The sequence below is a fragment of the Chiloscyllium punctatum genome, chromosome 15 (assembly GCF_047496795.1).
Source record: "Chiloscyllium punctatum isolate Juve2018m chromosome 15, sChiPun1.3, whole genome shotgun sequence".
Classification (NCBI taxonomy): Eukaryota; Metazoa; Chordata; class Chondrichthyes; order Orectolobiformes; family Hemiscylliidae; genus Chiloscyllium; species Chiloscyllium punctatum.
In genome coordinates this window covers 30,699,367-30,718,371 of record NC_092753.1, presented here as the reverse complement: position 1 = coordinate 30,718,371, position 19,005 = coordinate 30,699,367, and the positions used below count along the sequence as shown (strand labels likewise).

Here is a 19,005-nt window from a genome sequence, read left to right as displayed (position 1 = left end):
TATAGCTCGAGTTCGTTAGATGGGTCGGTGTTTGTCCAATGTGCGCAGGAGGGTTTCCTCACACAATATGTAGACAGGCCAACAAGAGGTGAGGCTATACTGGATTTGGTTCTAGGTAATGAACCAGTCCAGGTGTTAGACTTGGAGGTAGGTGAGCACTTCGGGGGCAGTGACCACAACTCGGTGACTTTTACTCTAGTGATGGAGAGGGATAAGTGTGCACTGCAGGGCAACAGTTATAGCTGGGGGCAGGGAAATTATGATGCGGTGAGGCATGACTTAGGATGTGTGGATTGGAAAAATAGGCTTCAAGGGAAGGACACAAATGATATGTGGGGCTTGTTCAAGGAGCAGCTATTGCGTGTCCTTGATAAATATGTACCAGTCAGGCAGGGAGGAAAGGGTCTTGCGAGGGAGCCGTGGTTTAATAAGGAATTGGAATCCCTTGTAAAAGGGAAGAGGGCAGCCTATGTAAAGATGAGGCGTGAAGGTTCAGTTGGGGCGATTGAGAGTTATAAGGTAGCCAGGAAGGATCTAAAGAGAGAGCTAAGAGCAGCGAGAAGGGGACATGAAAAGTCCTTAGTTGGTAGGATTAGGGAAAACCCAAAGGCTTTCTATAGGTATGTCAGGAATAAAAGGATGACTAGGGTAGGTATCGGTCCAGTCAAGGATAGTAGTGGGAAGTTGTGTGTGGAGGCGGAGGAGATTGGTGAGACACTAAATCAATACTTTTCATCAGTATTCACTCAGGAACAGGACACTGTTGCTGATGTGAATATTGAGTCACAAGTGATTAGAATGGATGGCTTTGAGGTACGTAGGGAAGAGGTCTGGGGAATACTGGAAAGGATGAAAATAGATAAGTCCCCTGGGCCTGATGGCATTTATCCTAGGATCCTCTGGGAAGCTAGGGAGGAGATAGCGGAGCCATTGGCCTTGATTTTTAGGTCGTCGTTGTCTTCGGAAACAGTGCCAGAAGACTGGAAGATAGTGAATGTGGTCCCCTTGTTCAAGAAGAGGAGCAGGGATAGCCCGAGTAACTATAGGCCAGTCAGTCTCACTTCTGTTGTGGGCAAAGTCTTAGAGAGAATTGTAAGGGATAGGATTTATGAACATCTGGATAGGAATAATGTGATCAAGGATAGTCAGCATGGTTTTGTGAAGGGCAGGTCGTGCCTCACAAACCTTATTGAATTCTTTGAGAAGGTGACCAAGGAAGTGGACGAGGGTAAAGCAGTAGATGTGGTGTATATGGATTTTAGCAAGGCGTTCGATAAGGTACCCCATGGCAGGCTAATGCAAAAACTACGGAGGTATGGCATTGAGGGTGCATTAGAGGTTTGGATTAGGAATTGGCTGGCTGGAAGGAGACAGAGGGTAGAAGTTGATGGTATAGGTTCATCTTGGAGCGCAGTTATTAGCAGTGTTCCACAAGGATCTGTTTTGGGACCATTGCTGTTTGTCATTTTTATAAATGACCTGGAGGAGGGGCTTGAAGGCTAGGTGAGCAAGTTTGCGGATGACACGAAAGTCGGTGGAGTTGTGGACAGCGAAGAAGGATGTGGCATATAGATAAGTTGCAGAGCTGGGCAGTAAGGTGGCAAATGGAATTCAATGTAGTGAAGTGTGAAGTCATTCACTTTGGTAGGAGTAACAAGAAGATGGATTACTGGGCTAATAGTAGACTACTTGGTAGTGTGGATGAGCAATGGGATCTTGGTGTCCATGTACACAGATCTTTGAAAGTTGCCACCCAGGTAAATAGTGCTGTGAAGAAGGCATATGGTGTACTGGGCTTTATTGGTAGAGGAATTGAGTTCCGGAGTCCTGAGGTCATGTTGCAGTTGTATAAGACTCTGGTGCGGCCTCATCTGGAGTATTGTGTGCAGTTTTGGTCGCCATACTACAGGAAGGATGTGTAGGCATTGGAACGAGTGCAGAGAAGGTTTACCAGGATGTTGCCTGGCATGGTAGGAAGATCGTATGAGGAAAGGCTGAGGCACTTGGGACTTTTCTCATTGGAGAAAAGAAGGTTTAGGGGAGATTTGATAGAGGTGTACAAGATAATTAGGGGTTTAGATAGGGTTGACAGTGAGAACCTTTTTCCGCGTATGGAGTCAGCTGTTACTAGGGGACACAGCTTTAAATTAAGGGGTGGTAGGTATAGGACAGATGTTAGGGGTAGATTTTTTACTCAGCGGGTTGTGAGTTCATGGAATGCCCTGCCAGTAGCAGTGGTGGACTCTCCCTCTTTAGGGTCATTTAAGCGGACATTGGACAAGCATATGGAGGTTATTGGGCTAGTGTAGGATAGGTCGGCTTCGGTCAGCGCATCATCGAGGGCTGAAGGGCCTGTACTGCGCTGTATTTTTCTATGTTCTATGTTCTATGTTTACTCAGAGAGTGGTAAGGGCGTGGAATGCCCTGCCTGCCAATGTAGTTAACTCAGCCACATTAGGGGCATTTAAACAGTCCTTGGCTATGTATATGGATGATGATGGGATAGTGTAGGGGAATTGGCTTAGATTAGTTTTCAAGTCGGCACAACATCGAGGGCCGAAGGGCCTGTTCTGAGCTGTATTGTTCTAAGTTCTCTTAAAACAGGATCAACATGCTGTCTGAGGAAAATCATAATTATAAAGATGAAGAACTGCAAACTGCAAAAAAAATTTTGTTTGGGGATAATAATTGAGGAAATAGACTAAGCTTCCTTTTAAAGGCACTTCATGTTTATGCATCAGATTATAATGCTTACATTTATTAGCTAAAAGCAGGACCATGATGGAAACAACAAATGAAAGGTTGTGACATTCTGGTTTCTGTTGGTGGCAAGAATTTTTTTTATTGTCTTGTAATACATTAATGCAGCGTTCCAAACGGAACTTACCTACAACAAAAAAAAGCCTTTACATAGGAACTATATTCTGCTCACAGAATATTTGTGTCATTGAAAACGAATTCAGTAAGCTACATCCACAGGTGACCTAATAGTGAATGGAAGAACATTGGATTATTTAGAGAGGTAACAATTGAACTTGTAGGATTTTGTTAGAAAATACGTGGTATATATCTCTCATCTTGTTCTTAAAAGCTTAAATCAGCAGTTGCCTGAATTTCAGCAGATTCCTGATGAAGAGCTTTTGCCTGAAACGTCGACTCTCCTGCTCATCTGATGCTGCTTGACCTGCTGTGCTTCCTTCCAGCTCCACGTTTTATTGACTCTGACTTTATAGCATCTGGAGTCCTCACTAACTCCAAGTTGAAATACACTGACAGACTTATTAAAAATAACTGAATATGTGCTACCAACAGCAAGATGGTTACTTGCGAATGCACAGATGGCAAATGTAACTGCACCGCTGCGATATAGCCTTCAGACATTCGTGTAGCTATTGCAACCACCTCCATCCCCGGACTATTGTGCTGGCTGCATCGTATCCCTGCTGCAGTCTCTCCTCAGTTGCTGCACCGACTGTCTGGATCACCCCTTGTCTCTGGCATTTGGAGTAGCAAGTGAGACGGGTCTGAGGCCCCTCTGTCTGAGCTCTGCTCCTGGTTAGCTGTTTTCCTATTTACCTCAGAGACGTCAGGCCCTCTACAAAATAATCTACGAGGCTATTCCTTGCTCAAGCCAGTATCGGTGCTGATGGTATTGTCAAAGGGACAGGCTGTAGGCGGCCGAGCAGTTGTGCTGGTAACAAACACAACCTGGAAATACAGCTGTAAAAATGACTTAAAACCCAACTGATTCACACCCCAGAATTATTTTAAACACATGGCCAATTATAGTACATTTCATAGAGACACTGTTGATTCCTATTAAGAGAATTTACTGTCATCATATTTCTGTGGCAGGAAGTAAAGCATGTACTGTGTAGCTCCAAGACAAGGTGAAAGTGAATGTGTGATCCACTGAGAGACAAGCAGCATCAGCCAAATTCTACCTATAAATTCAAATGTTCATGCAATCTGTTGGCTTTTCTACCTGTCTCGAGCTATCAGATATCTTGGCAAAAGTGAGGATAGCAGATGCTGGAGATCAGAGTTGAGAGTGTGGTGCTGGAAAAGCACAGCAGGTCAGGCACCATCCGAGGAGCGGGAGAATCGACGTTTCGGACATACGCCCTTTATCAGGATGAGAGCGTCAGATGACTGTCTGTGAGGAGTTTACATTTCCTGATGAAGGGCTTATGCCCAAAACGTCGATTCTTCTGCTCCTCGGATGCTGCCTGATCTGCTGTGCTTTACCAGCACTACACTCTCAACTCATAAGTATTTCCTTCTATTTTGCTTCCAGTTCTTTTTTTTCATATGCGAACTTCTTTTAAATTCACCACATTAAATATAAGATTTTCCATTGAAGGAAAAGCATTAGCCATCAAAAGCAATCTCCATTTTCATACATTGATGCCAGCTAACTGGCTTCTCAACATATCCTTTGATCATCTCCGAAAGAAAACACCACATGTCACTTGAATCTATTTAAACATTTCTTTCACTCTAGAAACATCCAATAACTACTTTTTAAGTGACCTAGTTCCAGCAGATATAGCTGCGACTCATTTAGAACTTGCCTCTGAGTCAGGAGGTTGCACTTTGAGTTTCACTGGCAAATCCAATGCTACTCCAGTGGTGTGCAGTTAGAGGTGCTGTTCATCAAATTCTGCATTCTTGAACATCACCATATGCCGACCAAAGGCCTTATTTGCACTCTCACTTGGATATGAAAGATATCATGGAAATACTTTTCCCAATATCAACATGACTAAAAAAGATGACCTGGTCATTATCACTCACTGTTTGTGGGATCTCACTGAATACAAATTAGCTGTCATGTTCTTACGTTACAATGATGTGGAGGTGCTGATGTTGGGCTGGGGTTGACAAAGTCAGAACTCTCACAATAACAGGTTATAATCCAACAGGTTTTTTATTTGAAACCACAAGCTTTTGAAGCACTGTTCCTTCATCAGGTGAAGTCCTTTCCATGTTAGTTAAGTGGGTGCCATCGTGAAATGTTTGGGTTATTGTGGTTTCCCCATAGGTGGGAGAGAGCAAGTGAGACAATCCTAGAAATGATCTTGATTTCCATTTCCTCCCCCAGCAGCAAAAATCCTGCCTTCCTGTTTAGGTGGAACGGTGGCTCAGTGGTTAGCACTGCTGCCTCACAACACCAGGGACCTGGGTTTGATTCCAGCTTCAGGTGACTGTCTGTGTATACTTTGCACATTCTCCCCATGTCTGTGTGGGTTTCCTTCCACAATCTAAAGATGTGCAGGTTAGGTGAATTGGCCATGCTAAATTGCCCATAGTGTTCAAGGGTATTTAGATTAGGTCAATTAGCCAGGGGTCAACGTAGAGTAATAGGGAATGGGTCTGGGTGGGATGCTCTTTGGAGGGTCGGTGTGGACTTGTTGGGCCAAATAGCCTGTTTCCACACTGCAGGGATTCTATTCTTCATATTTACATCTCATCAGCTGGGATATTGTATCTGAGCCTAACTTAGTGTGGTTCAATTTTTTTTTGGTCTACTATTCAACTTGACACAAATTAATATCCACAATAACTGGTGTATTTTAGTTAACAAATTTGCTTTGTTTTAGGTATAGGAAAAAAATCAGTAGAAAGCATTTGGAAACTCCTTTACAAAATGTGTAACACAGAATTTACTCATGGCTACAGTTTATTAACCAAGCAAATCATTTTGTTTCATGCTATCTTTGGAGAGGTGGAACTAATAATTGAGTTTCAGTTTCATTCTTCTGATATAAGGGAAACTTAATTTGACATGAAGTTCATACTTGCTCCTGGTTATATCTACTGCTAGATCTACAGTATGCACTATATACACTCTATAAAAAACTACAATTGCTGATTAAGACGAGATAATGATGAAAACATTGTCAATCCAAGCATATTCTACCACTTTCTTTTGTCGAAAGATGGAAGGTTACTGAGACAAGTGTGGAAACTCTTAGCTACAGCAGAAAAAATGGTAGGTGTTGTATCACTTCCACTTTTCTTTAACCATGTGTTGATCTTTGGAGATTTTTAAGTAATCTAGTTTATTTAATTTTCTTACACTTCTCACATTTATGTGTTGGGTTTTCAGGAGATATTTTGTACTTCAATTTCAACATGTTATGTTTGATTTCAGAGGCAGCCTTGCTTTCAACAATGAACATTATTTGTGCTGTATGGCTGTTCAATATTGCATTAGCAGAACCTATTCATTTTTATATACAATGTAAAACAAAATGTAAGTTTTCATTGCTGAACAGAAACACAATGGACAGAGGGGTCTTCAGAAAGGATGCTCACTTCTCTTCAGGAGAACTTGGAATAAATAAATGTTTGCTGAAAATGTACCATTAAGAAAGTTGTTCGTATAGATGAGTTTGATTCTCACTGGTGCGCTGCATCAGACAGGTCTGTACTATATTTGTTGTCCCTTTCACCAGGGCTAGGGAGCTGGAAGACAAGCCAAGGCTCTCAGTCTTGAGCACTTTAACAGACCTGTACTAGAAATGTTTGTGGAAGACATGTTCAGGTTTAGCAACAATGTCCCCACGAATAGACTAGCTGCACATATTCACTGCCTAGAGGATTGTAACTCATCATAAATTATTGCTTTGAAAGAAGGAGGCAAAAAGAAGTTTTTCTGGAGATAAAAGAAATATGCGTATTTAAATCTATCTTTAATTTTAAACTCTTGTGTGAAATTAGGTTTTAAGATGGTTCTAAACTGACATCTGTGATTTAAGAGAATGGTTTGCAATCTTAAAAACTGACTAGTACATTATGATGCGATAATTGAGAAACATTCACTGTAGTTTCTTTTTATTTATTTGTGGGATATGGGCCTTTCCAGCTGAGCCAGCATTTATTGCCAATCCCTAGCTGCCCAGGAAAAGTCAGCCACATTGCTGTGGGTCACATGTAGGCCAGACCAAATAAGTATGAGATTTCCTTTCCTAAAGGACATTAGCAAACCAGATTGTTTTTTATAACCATCAACCAAAGTGGTTTACATGGTCAGCATCAGGCTAGTTGGCTCAGTGGTTAGCACTGTTGCCTTACAGTGCCAGGGGCCCAGGTTTGATTCCAGCCTTAGGTGACTGACTGTGTGGAGTTTGCACATTCTCCCCGTGTCTGCATGGGTTTCCTCCAGGTGCTCCGGTTTCTTCACACAATCCAAAAAAGATGTGTAGGTTAGGTGAATTGGCTATGCTAAACAGTGTTAGGTGCATTAGTCAGAGAGAAATGGGTCTGGGTGAGTTACTCTTCAGAGGGTCGGTGTGGACTGGTTGGACCAATATATTATTGAATTCAAATTTCACATTTGCTATGTAGAGATTCAAACTCAGTTCTCTAGAACATTAGCCTAAGATTCTGGATATATCTGGAGGACTGAAGTATAAGGATGCTGAGATTACATTGCAGCTAAACAAAGCCTTAGTTAGATCTGACTATGAGCAGATTTGAGCACCACACCTTAGGAAGGATATATTAATCTTAGAGTACAACACAGGTTTATAAGAATGATACCTGGATTTCAGGGGTTAAGTTACGAGGAGAAATTATACAAATTAGGCCTGTTTTCTCTAGAATTTAAAAGGTTAAGGAGCCTGTTTGAAGATTTTGTGATACTAACAGTTAAAGACAGGATGGATCAAAATAAACTTTTTCTAATGTTTGGAGATTCTAGAATAAGGGGCATAATCTAAACAGTAGGGCCAAACTGTTCAGGGGAGATATTAAGAAGCACTTTTTCATATAAAGAGTGGTTGAGGTTTGGAATTCTCTTCTAGAAATGGCAGATGACGTTTGATTTGTTGTTAATTTTAAATCTGAGATAGACAAATACGATAGATAGATTGATTAGATAGATAGATTTTTGTTAAGCAAAGATATTGAAGGTTATGGGTCAAAAGCAGGTACATCGAGTTAGGCCACAGATCAGCCATGATCTCATTGAATGGCAGAACAGGCTCAAGGGCTGAATTGCCTACTTCCATTCTTATGGAATACTAGCACAATGACTACGACTATGCAACTGTCTCTCTTCAAGAGATTTTAGCATTAAGAATGTTCACAAACCCAAAACAACTAAAAAAAAACCCTGAAAATATTGGACATGCAGAATACGTATTTCCAAGAATGCTATATAAAGTATAAATACATATGTGTTCATTTGTAATCACTAAGCAATTTATTTAACATTAATGCTTATTAACCATTAGCAGTCAGGAGTCACAATGAGTTTTTCATTAATAGTAAAAGTTAAGAACTATTATGAGGAGAATATTTTTTCTGGTCTATGAGATGGACACATTGTACACCTAATGGAAAGATCTTGCATGTTCGCTATTTCTAAACTGAATATGGATTTGTGATTTTGCCAAAAATAAAGATCATATGCAATCTTCCTCTTAGTTTATAGAGTCAAAGTTATAGTCATACAGCATAGAGTATACCCTTTGGTCCAATCAGTCCATACTAACCATAATCCAAACGAAATTAATCTCAACTGCCTGCCTGTCTTTTAAACATTGTAACTGTACCTGCATCCATCACTTCTTCCTCTTGAAGTTTTTTTCACACGTGAAACACTCTGTGTAAAAAATGTTGCCCCTCATGTACTTTTTAAAACTTTCTTCTCTCACCTCAAAAATATGCCTCCTAGTTTTGAACTCCCCCATCTTGGGAAAAGACCTTTGCTAGTCACCTTATTTATGCTTCTCATAATTTTATAAACCTGTACAAGGTTACAGTCAACCTCCTCAGGTCCAGTGAAAAAAGTCTCCTTATTACTCAGGTATAAATAGGTTACTAGATTGTAGCAAGTTGAAATATTAACAGTTAATCTTCTGATTTATGTTATCTAGAACTAATTCAATGTTTATATATTTGCTGAATTTTCCACTATAGCTGTTACCTCACACCATTGCATGCATTATGTTTCCCGATGGCAAAGTGTTAGATCTTCATAAAGCATGCTCGAGGATTAAAAACAATAGGGTCAATTGAGAAATAATTACATTTACTTTAGATCAGAATATTTGTGAATACATTTTTATGAAGTATAATAATGCATACACAAAGCTCAATGTAATTCCAAGTTTGAACAACGTACACACTTTAGTTAAAATTAAACGTAAGTCTGAAATCATTGTTTTTGTTTGGGTCCACTTATTTTGGAAGTGAGACAGAAACTGGAAATAATTGCAGCGACTTCACCTAGTTCTGAAACAGAGTCCACCATGAATGTATATTGAAGCCACCTTTGTAATTGTGAGGGGATAAGTATTGACAAATATTCAGTACAAGGTGAAGGATGTCACCAGTTGAAAATGGAATAATTTCCACTGTCGATTTTGGGCAGTTTTTGTTTTCATTCTGGGCTTCTATCCAATTTGAACAGGTTTCACAGCAACAGGTTTCATCCCATCAAACTGAATTAATTTTAAAACCCAGTCCTGAGCAGGAATGGGCAGATTATTAACTTACTGCACTACCATCCTGGCATATCTTAAATTTAAATGTACCAGGCACAATGCATTCAAGGAAATTCAGGTCATTCAATGGGTTATAAAATGATAACCATTAGGTACGTCTTTTGGAATAAAAAATTCTAAGGGGATTTTCCTGGTAGAAATCTGCATAATTACAAACGGTTATAATAAGGTGTAGTAAGGTCTGTGAGATGATAAAACAGGAACAAATCTAAGATGACATAAAGAATTGAAAGGAAGTTAAAATATTTACTTGAGATATTTTTAGAATATAAAATTCTCTGCCGCAAACAAGGAAGTAGACACCTGAGTAAAATTGAAAGAATTGTGAATGCCGTAAATCAGAAACAAAAACAGAAATTGCTAGAAAAGCCCAGCAGAGAGAAATCAGAGTTAACGTTTTGGGTTGAGGAACTGTGTTCTGAGGAAGGGTCCCAGTTCTGAGGAAGTGTCACTCAATCTGGAACAATGACTCTGATTTCTCTCCACAGATTCTGACAGACCTGCTGAGCTTTTCAGCAAGTTCTGTTTTTGTTTGTGAAATAGGTACCTGCTTGGATTTTACGTAAATTATAGGTTTGGGGAGTAGAACATGAGATTAGACTCAGTGGCTCATGCAGACAGAAACAGAATTGCAGACTTCATGAGACCAATAGCCTGTTTTGTGCTGTACATTTTATGATGCCAAATGTCAGAATCATAACATCTCCAATCTGTTGGTGAATTCACGATGACATAGAAACTGTAGACAAGTATGAAGAACTGCATGAAAAAACTGAAAATGGGCAAAAGTATATTAATAGCCTTAACACTCAACATATTCAACATTTGCAAACTAGTAACCAAGCAGAGCCTACACAGTGTTGAATAGTGCAGCTAAAATCATTGACCAGCTGTTGCAGAAAGTTGTGATCAAACTAAAGTGTTTCAGTCCCATTACATCATGAATATTCTTTCCAGATCTGTTAGTTGAGAAACAAAAAATACTGGATGTAGGCTTGCTCGCTGAGCTGGAAGATTCATTTTCAGACATTTCGTCACCATACTTGGTAACATCTTCAGTGAGCCTCCGGACAAAACATTCCTGCTTTCTATCTATATGTTTGGGTTGCTTTGGGTTGGTGATGTCACTTCATATGGTGATGTCCTCTGATACTAATCTTCTCAAAACTCGCTAACAAAAAATACACTCAACAGCTCTGAGATATTGATGAAAGCTCCTTCCCATCAATATTATGAATTATGATGAATGGGATAGCCATAGACGTCCTGACAATTCATAGATAAATTTAAATTGAGGATGGAATGGAATGGTAAAGAAATGAATAATGGACCAGACTTTGCTATGGTGATCATGAGAGCTGCAGATGCTGGAGATCAGAGTTGAGAGTGTGGTGCCGGAAAAGCATAGCAGGTCAGGAAGCATCTAAGGAGCGGGAGAGTCGATGTTTCAGGCAAAAGCTGATGAAGGGCTTTTGTCTGAAACATCGACTCTCTTGCTCTTCGGATGTTACCTGACCTGCTGTACTTTTCCAGCACCACACTCTTGACTTTGCTATGGTGATGAAGGGTAAATTTAAAGTAGCAGTTTAAGTGCCAGCAATTTCAGGAGCCCACACATGGGAAATTGAGATGTTACTGTGAGTCAGCACTCGTCTGTGGGTGCATGGTAAAGATTCCCACAGACAATCAGATCAATTTCAAATTGATAAGAACATCGCTGTTAAATGTGCTATAGGAATCCCTGCACAGATCTGGGGTCTGACTCAAAATGTCAACTGTTTCTCTCTGCACAGAAGTTGCCAGAGCTGTTGAGCTTTTTCAGCATTCTCTCTGCTTGTTTCAGATTTCCATCATCCACAATACTTTCAGAGTTCATCATAGTCATTAGGCTATGCCTCTTTATATAACCCAGTTAATTGACATGGCAGATTCTTTGACAGTGAAGTGAAAGAATAAACTGTTTGCAAGGTTGCGTGACACAGTGGTAATGTCCCTTCCCTGAACAAGAAAGCCCAGGTTCAAGTTCCACCTGCTTCAGAGGCATGCAGTAACATCACTGAACAAGTTGATTAGAAAGTTAGGTAAAATAGCCTTTGGAGACAGAAAGTAGTGTGAGATGACGACAGCTCTTTTCTTGTCAAAACTGTGCTTTTTCTGAAATGTCATACAAAGATGTGCCAATTGCTCCAATCACTCCCATTGAATGCCTAAGGGACCAAAAGTCTTGGTCAAAAATTATTTTTGTTCTGCTAGTTGGTATGTTAGATTTCGAAAGCAATATTGAGAATGTTTGGCAGGTTCCTGTGAAATGTGAATTTTGTCTATGCTTTTAATTGTGCGCTGAAATGAGAAAATAATTTTAAAACTAAGAATTGCTGGCGAGTGGTGCATGTTTTGAAACCAAGTACACTGACAGATATTGCAACATCATTTATACTCCTGCTTTTGTGAGTAGTAATTGAATTGGGCAGCACTGTGGTTAGCACTGCTGACTCTCAGCACCAGAGACCCGGGTTCAATTCCCGCCTCAGGTGACTGACTGTGTGGAGTTTGCTTATTCTCTGCGTGGGTTTCCTCCGGGTGCTCCAGTTTCCTCCAACAGTCAAAAAATGTGTAGGTTAGGTGAATTGATCATTCTAAACTGCCCGTAGTGTTAAGGGCAGGGTGAATGTAGGGGAATGGGTCTGGGTGGGTTGCACTTTGGCGGGTCGGTGTGGACTTGTTGGGCCAAAGGGCCTGTTTCCACACTATAAGTAATCTAATCTAATCTATAGTTTGCAGACAGGCTGGCTTTGAGAACTGTGTACAAATGGAGATATAGGGGACAGTGAGGACTGCAGATGCTGGAGATTAGAGTCGAGAGTGTAGTGCTGGAAAAGCACAGCAGGTCAGGCAGCTTCCGAGGAGCAGCAAAAGCCCTTCATCAGGTAACTCAGACCATAACTTTGCAATTTGTTTTAGTAAGTATACAATGAGAATTACCCGGAGTAAGCTAGCTAAAGCAGACAGAAATTTATTCACCAAATTACACAATGAAAAACAAAGAATAGAATAAAAAAACCCCTACAGAATTCAGTCTATCCAAACTAGACTTAATTATGCTGTTCCGAATATACACAACAGTCCCAATAAGCAAATCCCTTAAAGATCGGTTAAAAAAAAGGAACAGGTGCTTACTGGTTGAAGTTAGAAGGACAGAAAGAGAGAGAGAGTCCACTGCTGAACTCCTACCTGGTTCTGGACTGAACTGCTTAACTAGAGAGCTGACCACTCCCTTTTCCTTATACAGGTCACTTCTAAAACATGACCACTTTAGCCTGAAGTCTCATCTGTTTACATATAAACAAAAAGACCTCTCAATACCCTTTAAACTCTGTACCAAACCAGTCTAATCGGCACTGGGAGCATTTATGACCGCTCTGATAAAAACCGAGGACATCCTTGATGAAAAGGAACAGTTTTCAGAAAAAAAGGATCCAGCTTTGTGACACCTCCCCACTTAAAAAAATGAACCATCAATACCAAAAGTTGGCTTCATTTTTAAAACCCTTCAAAACCCAGTTAGTAGTTTAAAACACACATATACACTATACTAAGTATAAACATGCAAACATGCGCAACGACATGCAAATTCAGGCCGTGGCACACCCGCCACCAAATGCCTCCGTAACTCATTCAAGTCTTGATAACGCACCGGCAATCACGTCTTGTGACCTGCCACATGCAAATTGAATGGCTGCAACAAACAAGCTCCATCTAAACAGGCTGGCATTTTTGTCCTTAAATTTTTCCACAAATGACAATGAATTATAATCAGTGTAAATGATTGCCTCAGATGCATTGCTAGTAATATAAACACTGAAATGTTGTATTGCCAACACCAAGCTTAAAGTCTCTTTCTCCACCATTGAATATTTCTGTTGATGAATGTTCAACTACCTGGAAAAATACCCCATGGGTCCTCCTATTCCCTCGTCATCCTGCTGCAGGAGCACCTGCACCAATACCCACATCACTGGCATCGATAGCTACCTTGAAAGGCTTTATGTAACCCGATGTGGCTAATACTGGGGCAGTGGTTAAGATAGTTTTTAGGCTGTCAAAAGCCTTTTGACAGTCTGCTGTCCACTGAAACTTCTTGCCCTTTTTTAACAATTCAGTGAGTGGAGCAGTCACACTGTTAAAGTACAGCACAAACTTGCGGTAAAATCCACTCAATTGTCGTACAGTGCTGCTTTTCTCGTTGACGGTGTGGGAAATTCCCCAGATACTTTCGGTTTCGTATCTCATGGGGCCATTTGTCCATGTTGAATAACATGGCCCAGGAAGGTGACTTGGACTTTGGCAAATTCACTTTTAGCTAGGGTTACCACCAAGCCTGCCTTCCGAAGTCAATCGAACAAGCCCAATAAATATTGTAAATGTTCATTCCAAGAAAGACTAAAAATCACCTGGTCATCAATATACACCACACAGTTGGGTAATCGGCAATGACCTGATTCGTTTGCCTCTGAAATGTAGCTGGAGCGTTTTTCATACCAAATGGCATGACTTTGAACTGATACAGTCCATTTGGTGTTACAAAAGCCAAAGGTGCCTTTGCTCTCTCTGACAGAGGTACTTGCCAGAAGCCTCTGAGCAAGTGCAACTTAGAAATGTAAGTTGCTTGTCCCACTTTTTCGACACAGTCTCCAACTGTGCAATTTGATATGCATCAGTCTTTGTAATGGCGTTGACTTTGCGATAGTCCACACATAATGATTGGGTACCATCTGGCTTTGGTACCATGACTATGGGTGAGATCCAGTCACTGTAACTCACTTCGATTGTGCCATCTTGGAGCATGTACTCTATCTCCTTCTGAACCTGTGCCAACTTTACAGGTTATGCCTATAAGGATGTTGCGTAATCAGAACAGCATCTCCCATCTCTACATCATGCACAGTTAGGTTAGTACTTCCCAGTTTATTTCCGCATATCTCCCCATGCAATAGCAATAACTTTTTCAGGTCATTTTGATTTTCTTGTGGAAGGTAACTCAATAATTTATCACAATTTTTGACAACTTCCTCATTGTCCAATTTGATTTGAGGAATGTCCAATTCAGAATCCTGTGAACGTGGTTCTTCCTTCTGTGCTGTAATCATTAACACCTTCTCCTCTTGCTTTCCTTCTCTCTCAAAATACCTTTTGCGTATATTCACATGACACACTCTGTGAGATTTCTTCCTGTCTGGAGTCCTTATCAAGTAGTTCACCTCACTCAATTTCTTCTTGATTTGATAAGGTCCACCAAACCTTGCTTTTAAAGGCTCACCTGTTACTGGAAGTAACACCAATACCTTATCCTCAATTGCAAAATTGCGAATTTGTGATTTCTTATCTGCTTCCGGTTTCATTATATGCTGTGATACTTTTAAATGCTATCCAGCCAATTCCCCAGCTCTATTTAATCATTCTCTAACATTTGACACAGAGTCCAAATGGGTGGTCTCTGAATTCTGACTTATTAATTTCTCCTTAATCAATTTTAATGGTCCTCTTACTTCATGCCCAAAAATTAATTCAAATGGACTGAATTTGGTCGATTCATTTAGGGCATCTCTAATCGCAAAAAGTAAAAATGGAACTCCCTTATCACCTGGATAATCCTGACTATAAGCCCTCATCATGGTCTTTAATGTTTGATGTCATCTCTCCAGTGCTCCCTGTGATTCTGGATGGTACACAGTAGATTTGAATTGCTTTATTCCCAAATTGACCATAACCTCCTTGAATAGTTTGGATCTGAAGTTTGATCCTTGATCTGACTGGATCTCTATTGGTAGCCGGTATCTAGCAAACAATTTAAGTAATTCTTTTACAACCCTTTTAGCTGTGATGTTGCGTAATGGGATTGCTTCTGGAAATCCAGTCGACACATCCATTATTGTTAATAAATACTTATTCCCACTTTTTGTTTGAAGTAGGGGACTGACGCAATCAATCAAGAGTCTTGTGAAAGATTCCTCAAGTGCTGGAATAGGTACTAAAGGTGCAGGTTTTATTACTGCCTGTGGTTTTCCAATTAGCTGACATGTACAATACGTCTGGCAAATTCAACTACATCCTTGTGTAGTCCAGGCCAGTAAAAATGTGTTTGTATTTTAGCCTGTGTTTTCCTCACCCCTAAATGACCTCCAAGTGGTTGCTCATGTGCCACTCACAGCACCTCCTTTCTATACTCTACTGGCAAAACAATTTGATGAATCTTTGCCCATTTCTTATCTGCTTGAATGTGTGATGGTCTCTATTTCTTCACTTATTAAGTAATAACATACAGGGGTGCATTCACGCTCCTTCTCTGTTTATGCCTTTTGATATAACTGTTTTAAGTTCTCATCTTTCTACTGTAATTCAATCAGCTTAGCAGAGCTAAAGATATTTGCATGTTTACCTATTTGCTCTTTCACTGTGCCACGTATCTGAATACCAAAAAAGGTCTCGGATAAAGCTATGTCAGCTTCCTTATCTGTGCCTTTTGAACTGTCCTGCTTGGCTTGTGCCTCTGTGACCTTGTGACCACACAATCAGGGAAAATTCATGGATAAACTTCTTTCCTATTTTCAGTTGCCTGCATCTCCACTGGCTTTTCAACTAGAGTAGGCAGTATGCCTACTGGTGAATCAGCTTTATCATTTGCAAGGACAAATTGTATTCCTGGAGCTGAGAGTTTGTCCAGTACTCCTACCATAAATTCTTCACTCTTCTCTGGACTCTCTAGCCTCACTTTACATAATTAAACACTTTTTGTCTCACCATGAATTCCTGTTATCAGTACCTTTTCTGACAATAGTCCCTCAGGAGTACATATCTCCTCATCCTTCAGCATGACAGCCTGAGAGGATCCTGAGTCCCTTAATATTGTAACCTCCTTATCTATTACTCCTGGCCTAAGTGAATAAACATTACCCTTGCATGTATATGTTTTAAGCAGATCTGGCACTTCCTCCTTAATCAACTTCTGATCATCTTGTACACTCTGAGGCAGTTGTCTAACTTCCCTTGTGTTTTTTGTTACTAGTCCAACAAAATTCCCTGGTTTTCCTACCTCTGGCTTTCTCCTAGCCCACCAACACTGTGATGTTGTGTGGCCCACTTTATTACAATGAAAACACCAGAGCTTTTTAACTTCTTTATCCCCTTCAACGGTTTCTTTTTTACCCTATGGTAAGTTATCCTTATGATCTTTGCTGAGATCTACCTTTCCCTTTCCACGTGAGGATTTCTCTTTGCCCCAGTTTCTGTCCCTCATGGACTGAAATTGATTCTGGAAGCCAAACCATGTTATATGGAGCAGCTCATAATCATCAGCCACTTCAGCTACTAACCTTGCTGTTTTAACTCTCTGCTCTTCCACACGAGTTCGCACTACTTCCTCATTAAGGTTACTTTCAGCCTTAATCTCCAGCCTTTTAAGCTGACTTTCCTTTGTAAGTGTCAGTTTTTGAAGTTCAAAAGCTCTCTCTTTTCCCCTCTCTTTTGCTGCTCTCACTTTTCTCTCTGTTCTGCTGCTCTCTTTTTCCCTCTCTTCTGTTTTTAATCGTAACTCAAACTGTTTAATTTTTGCTGCCCTTTCCTTATCTTTTGCCTCTAACTCAAGCTCCTTCATTTGCAATTGAAGTTTTCTGGTGATTTCCCCAGGAAAGTTAAATGTGGAGCTACTGCTGTAAGTATCTCTATTTCCTCACAGAAGCAGGCAAGTCCAATCCCAGTTGGTCTGCTAATTCCTGCAGTTTGATCTTATTCACCTTTTGCAAAACACCCAGTCACCAAATCCACTTCCAGAAAGTTTTTGGCAATTGAAAAGCCATTACTATCCCAAGCTTTGTCCACCCAACCAAACCAATACCTGAAATAAAGAGACGAGCACCTACCACTCGCTGTTTAAAATCCTGCAAAGAGTCCCTAATCAGTTGTGGACTAGGCCAGACTACTCAAAATATTCTTGAGCAGGCAACCCAGACCATAACTTTGCAATTTGTTTCCATAAGTGTCCAGTGAGAATTATGTGGAGTAAGCTAGCAAAGTTCACTACCAGGTTTTAAAACTGACAGAAATTTATTCACAAAATTACACAATGAAATGCAAAGAACAGAATAAGGAACCTCTACAGAACTCAGTCTATACAAACTAGAATTAATTATACTGTTCTGAATATGCACAACAGTCCCAATAAGCAAACCCCCTTAAAGACCAGTAAAAAAATGGAAGAGGTGCTTACAGGTTGAAGTTAGAAGGGCAGAAAGAGAGAGAGCCTGTTCACACAGTCCACTGCTGAACTTCCAACTAGTTCTGGATTGGACCGCTCAGTTAGAAAGCTGACCATTCCCTTTTCCTTGTACAGGTCACTTCTAAGACATGCCACTTTGGCCTGACGTCTCATCTGTTTACATATAAACACAAATACCAATCAATACCCTTTAATCTCTATACCAAACCAGTCGAATCAGCACTGGGAGCATTTATGACCTCTCTGAAAGAAACGAAAGACACAGTATCCTTGAGAAAAGCTACAACTTTCAGAAAAAAAGGAACCAGTTTTGTGACAGAATAGTCATTTTTGTTACATATGTAAAACAGGTCCATGTTTTCTGTCAACCTGGGTGTAAGACAGGTGAATTGGGGAATTCTACATGTTAAAAAAAACTTTCATTTTTGTGACAACTGTGGAAATTGTGATACTGAATTTTTAATGTGTTATTCCAGTGACATGTGACAACATATGAAAAGCATGCATGTTGAAGGTGCAGAAAGTGGTGCCAATCAAGGGGCTGTTTATCTTGCATGCCGTACCCATTCAAGTGAGTGGGGGAGTTTACCACCAAATCCAGGATTTATGCTTTGGTAGTTCATGAATAGTTCATTGAGGAATTAAGAGGCTAGTTATAGCTGCAAAATTCCTCACTTCTGTAAGCACAATACTAATATGGCTGATCAAGCTAGGTTTCTGGTCAGTGGCACACTGAATGTTGACAGTTAGGGATTCAGTTTTAGTAATGTCACTAATGTAAAAAGATATTGGTAGATTCTGTCATGTTGAACATGGACATTACCTGGCACTTAAATGACAAATATGTTACATACCATTTATGATTTCAAGAATGAATGTTGTCCAGATCTTGTTGGATGTCACTGAAGATTGCTTAGTACTGGAGAAGCTTCAAATGATTCTGAATAGCACAGAACCATTACCATAGAGTCTGATTTCGGATCATATTATGAAGGGAAGAATATTGATTAAAGCAGAACACTACCTTCAGGAACTCATACAGCAATATGCTGGGACTGTTTTTGTGACCGGAGATCTGTTACATTAGGTTCTCGAAGGGTTCTATGATGGGGCATTTGTTGCTTGTGTGTACATAGAGATGTACAGCGTGGAAACAGACCCTTCAGTCCAACACATCCATGCCAACCAGATATCCCAACTCAGTCGAGTCCTTCC

The 19,005-nt window shown here is 40.3% G+C and overlaps 1 protein-coding gene across 1 annotated transcript in view; it reads left to right on the top strand.

Annotated features, from left to right (window-relative positions):
* The first annotated feature begins 5,707 nt into the window (after positions 1-5,707).
* The window catches only part of tlr7 (toll-like receptor 7), a 33,339-nt gene continuing 20,041 nt past the window's right edge, over positions 5,708-19,005 (top strand). The window contains exon 1 of the mRNA XM_072584865.1: positions 5,708-5,999. Within this exon, the coding sequence (XP_072440966.1) occupies positions 5,993-5,999 (7 nt within the window). The 5' untranslated portion in view covers positions 5,708-5,992. The remainder of the gene's footprint in view (positions 6,000-19,005) is intronic.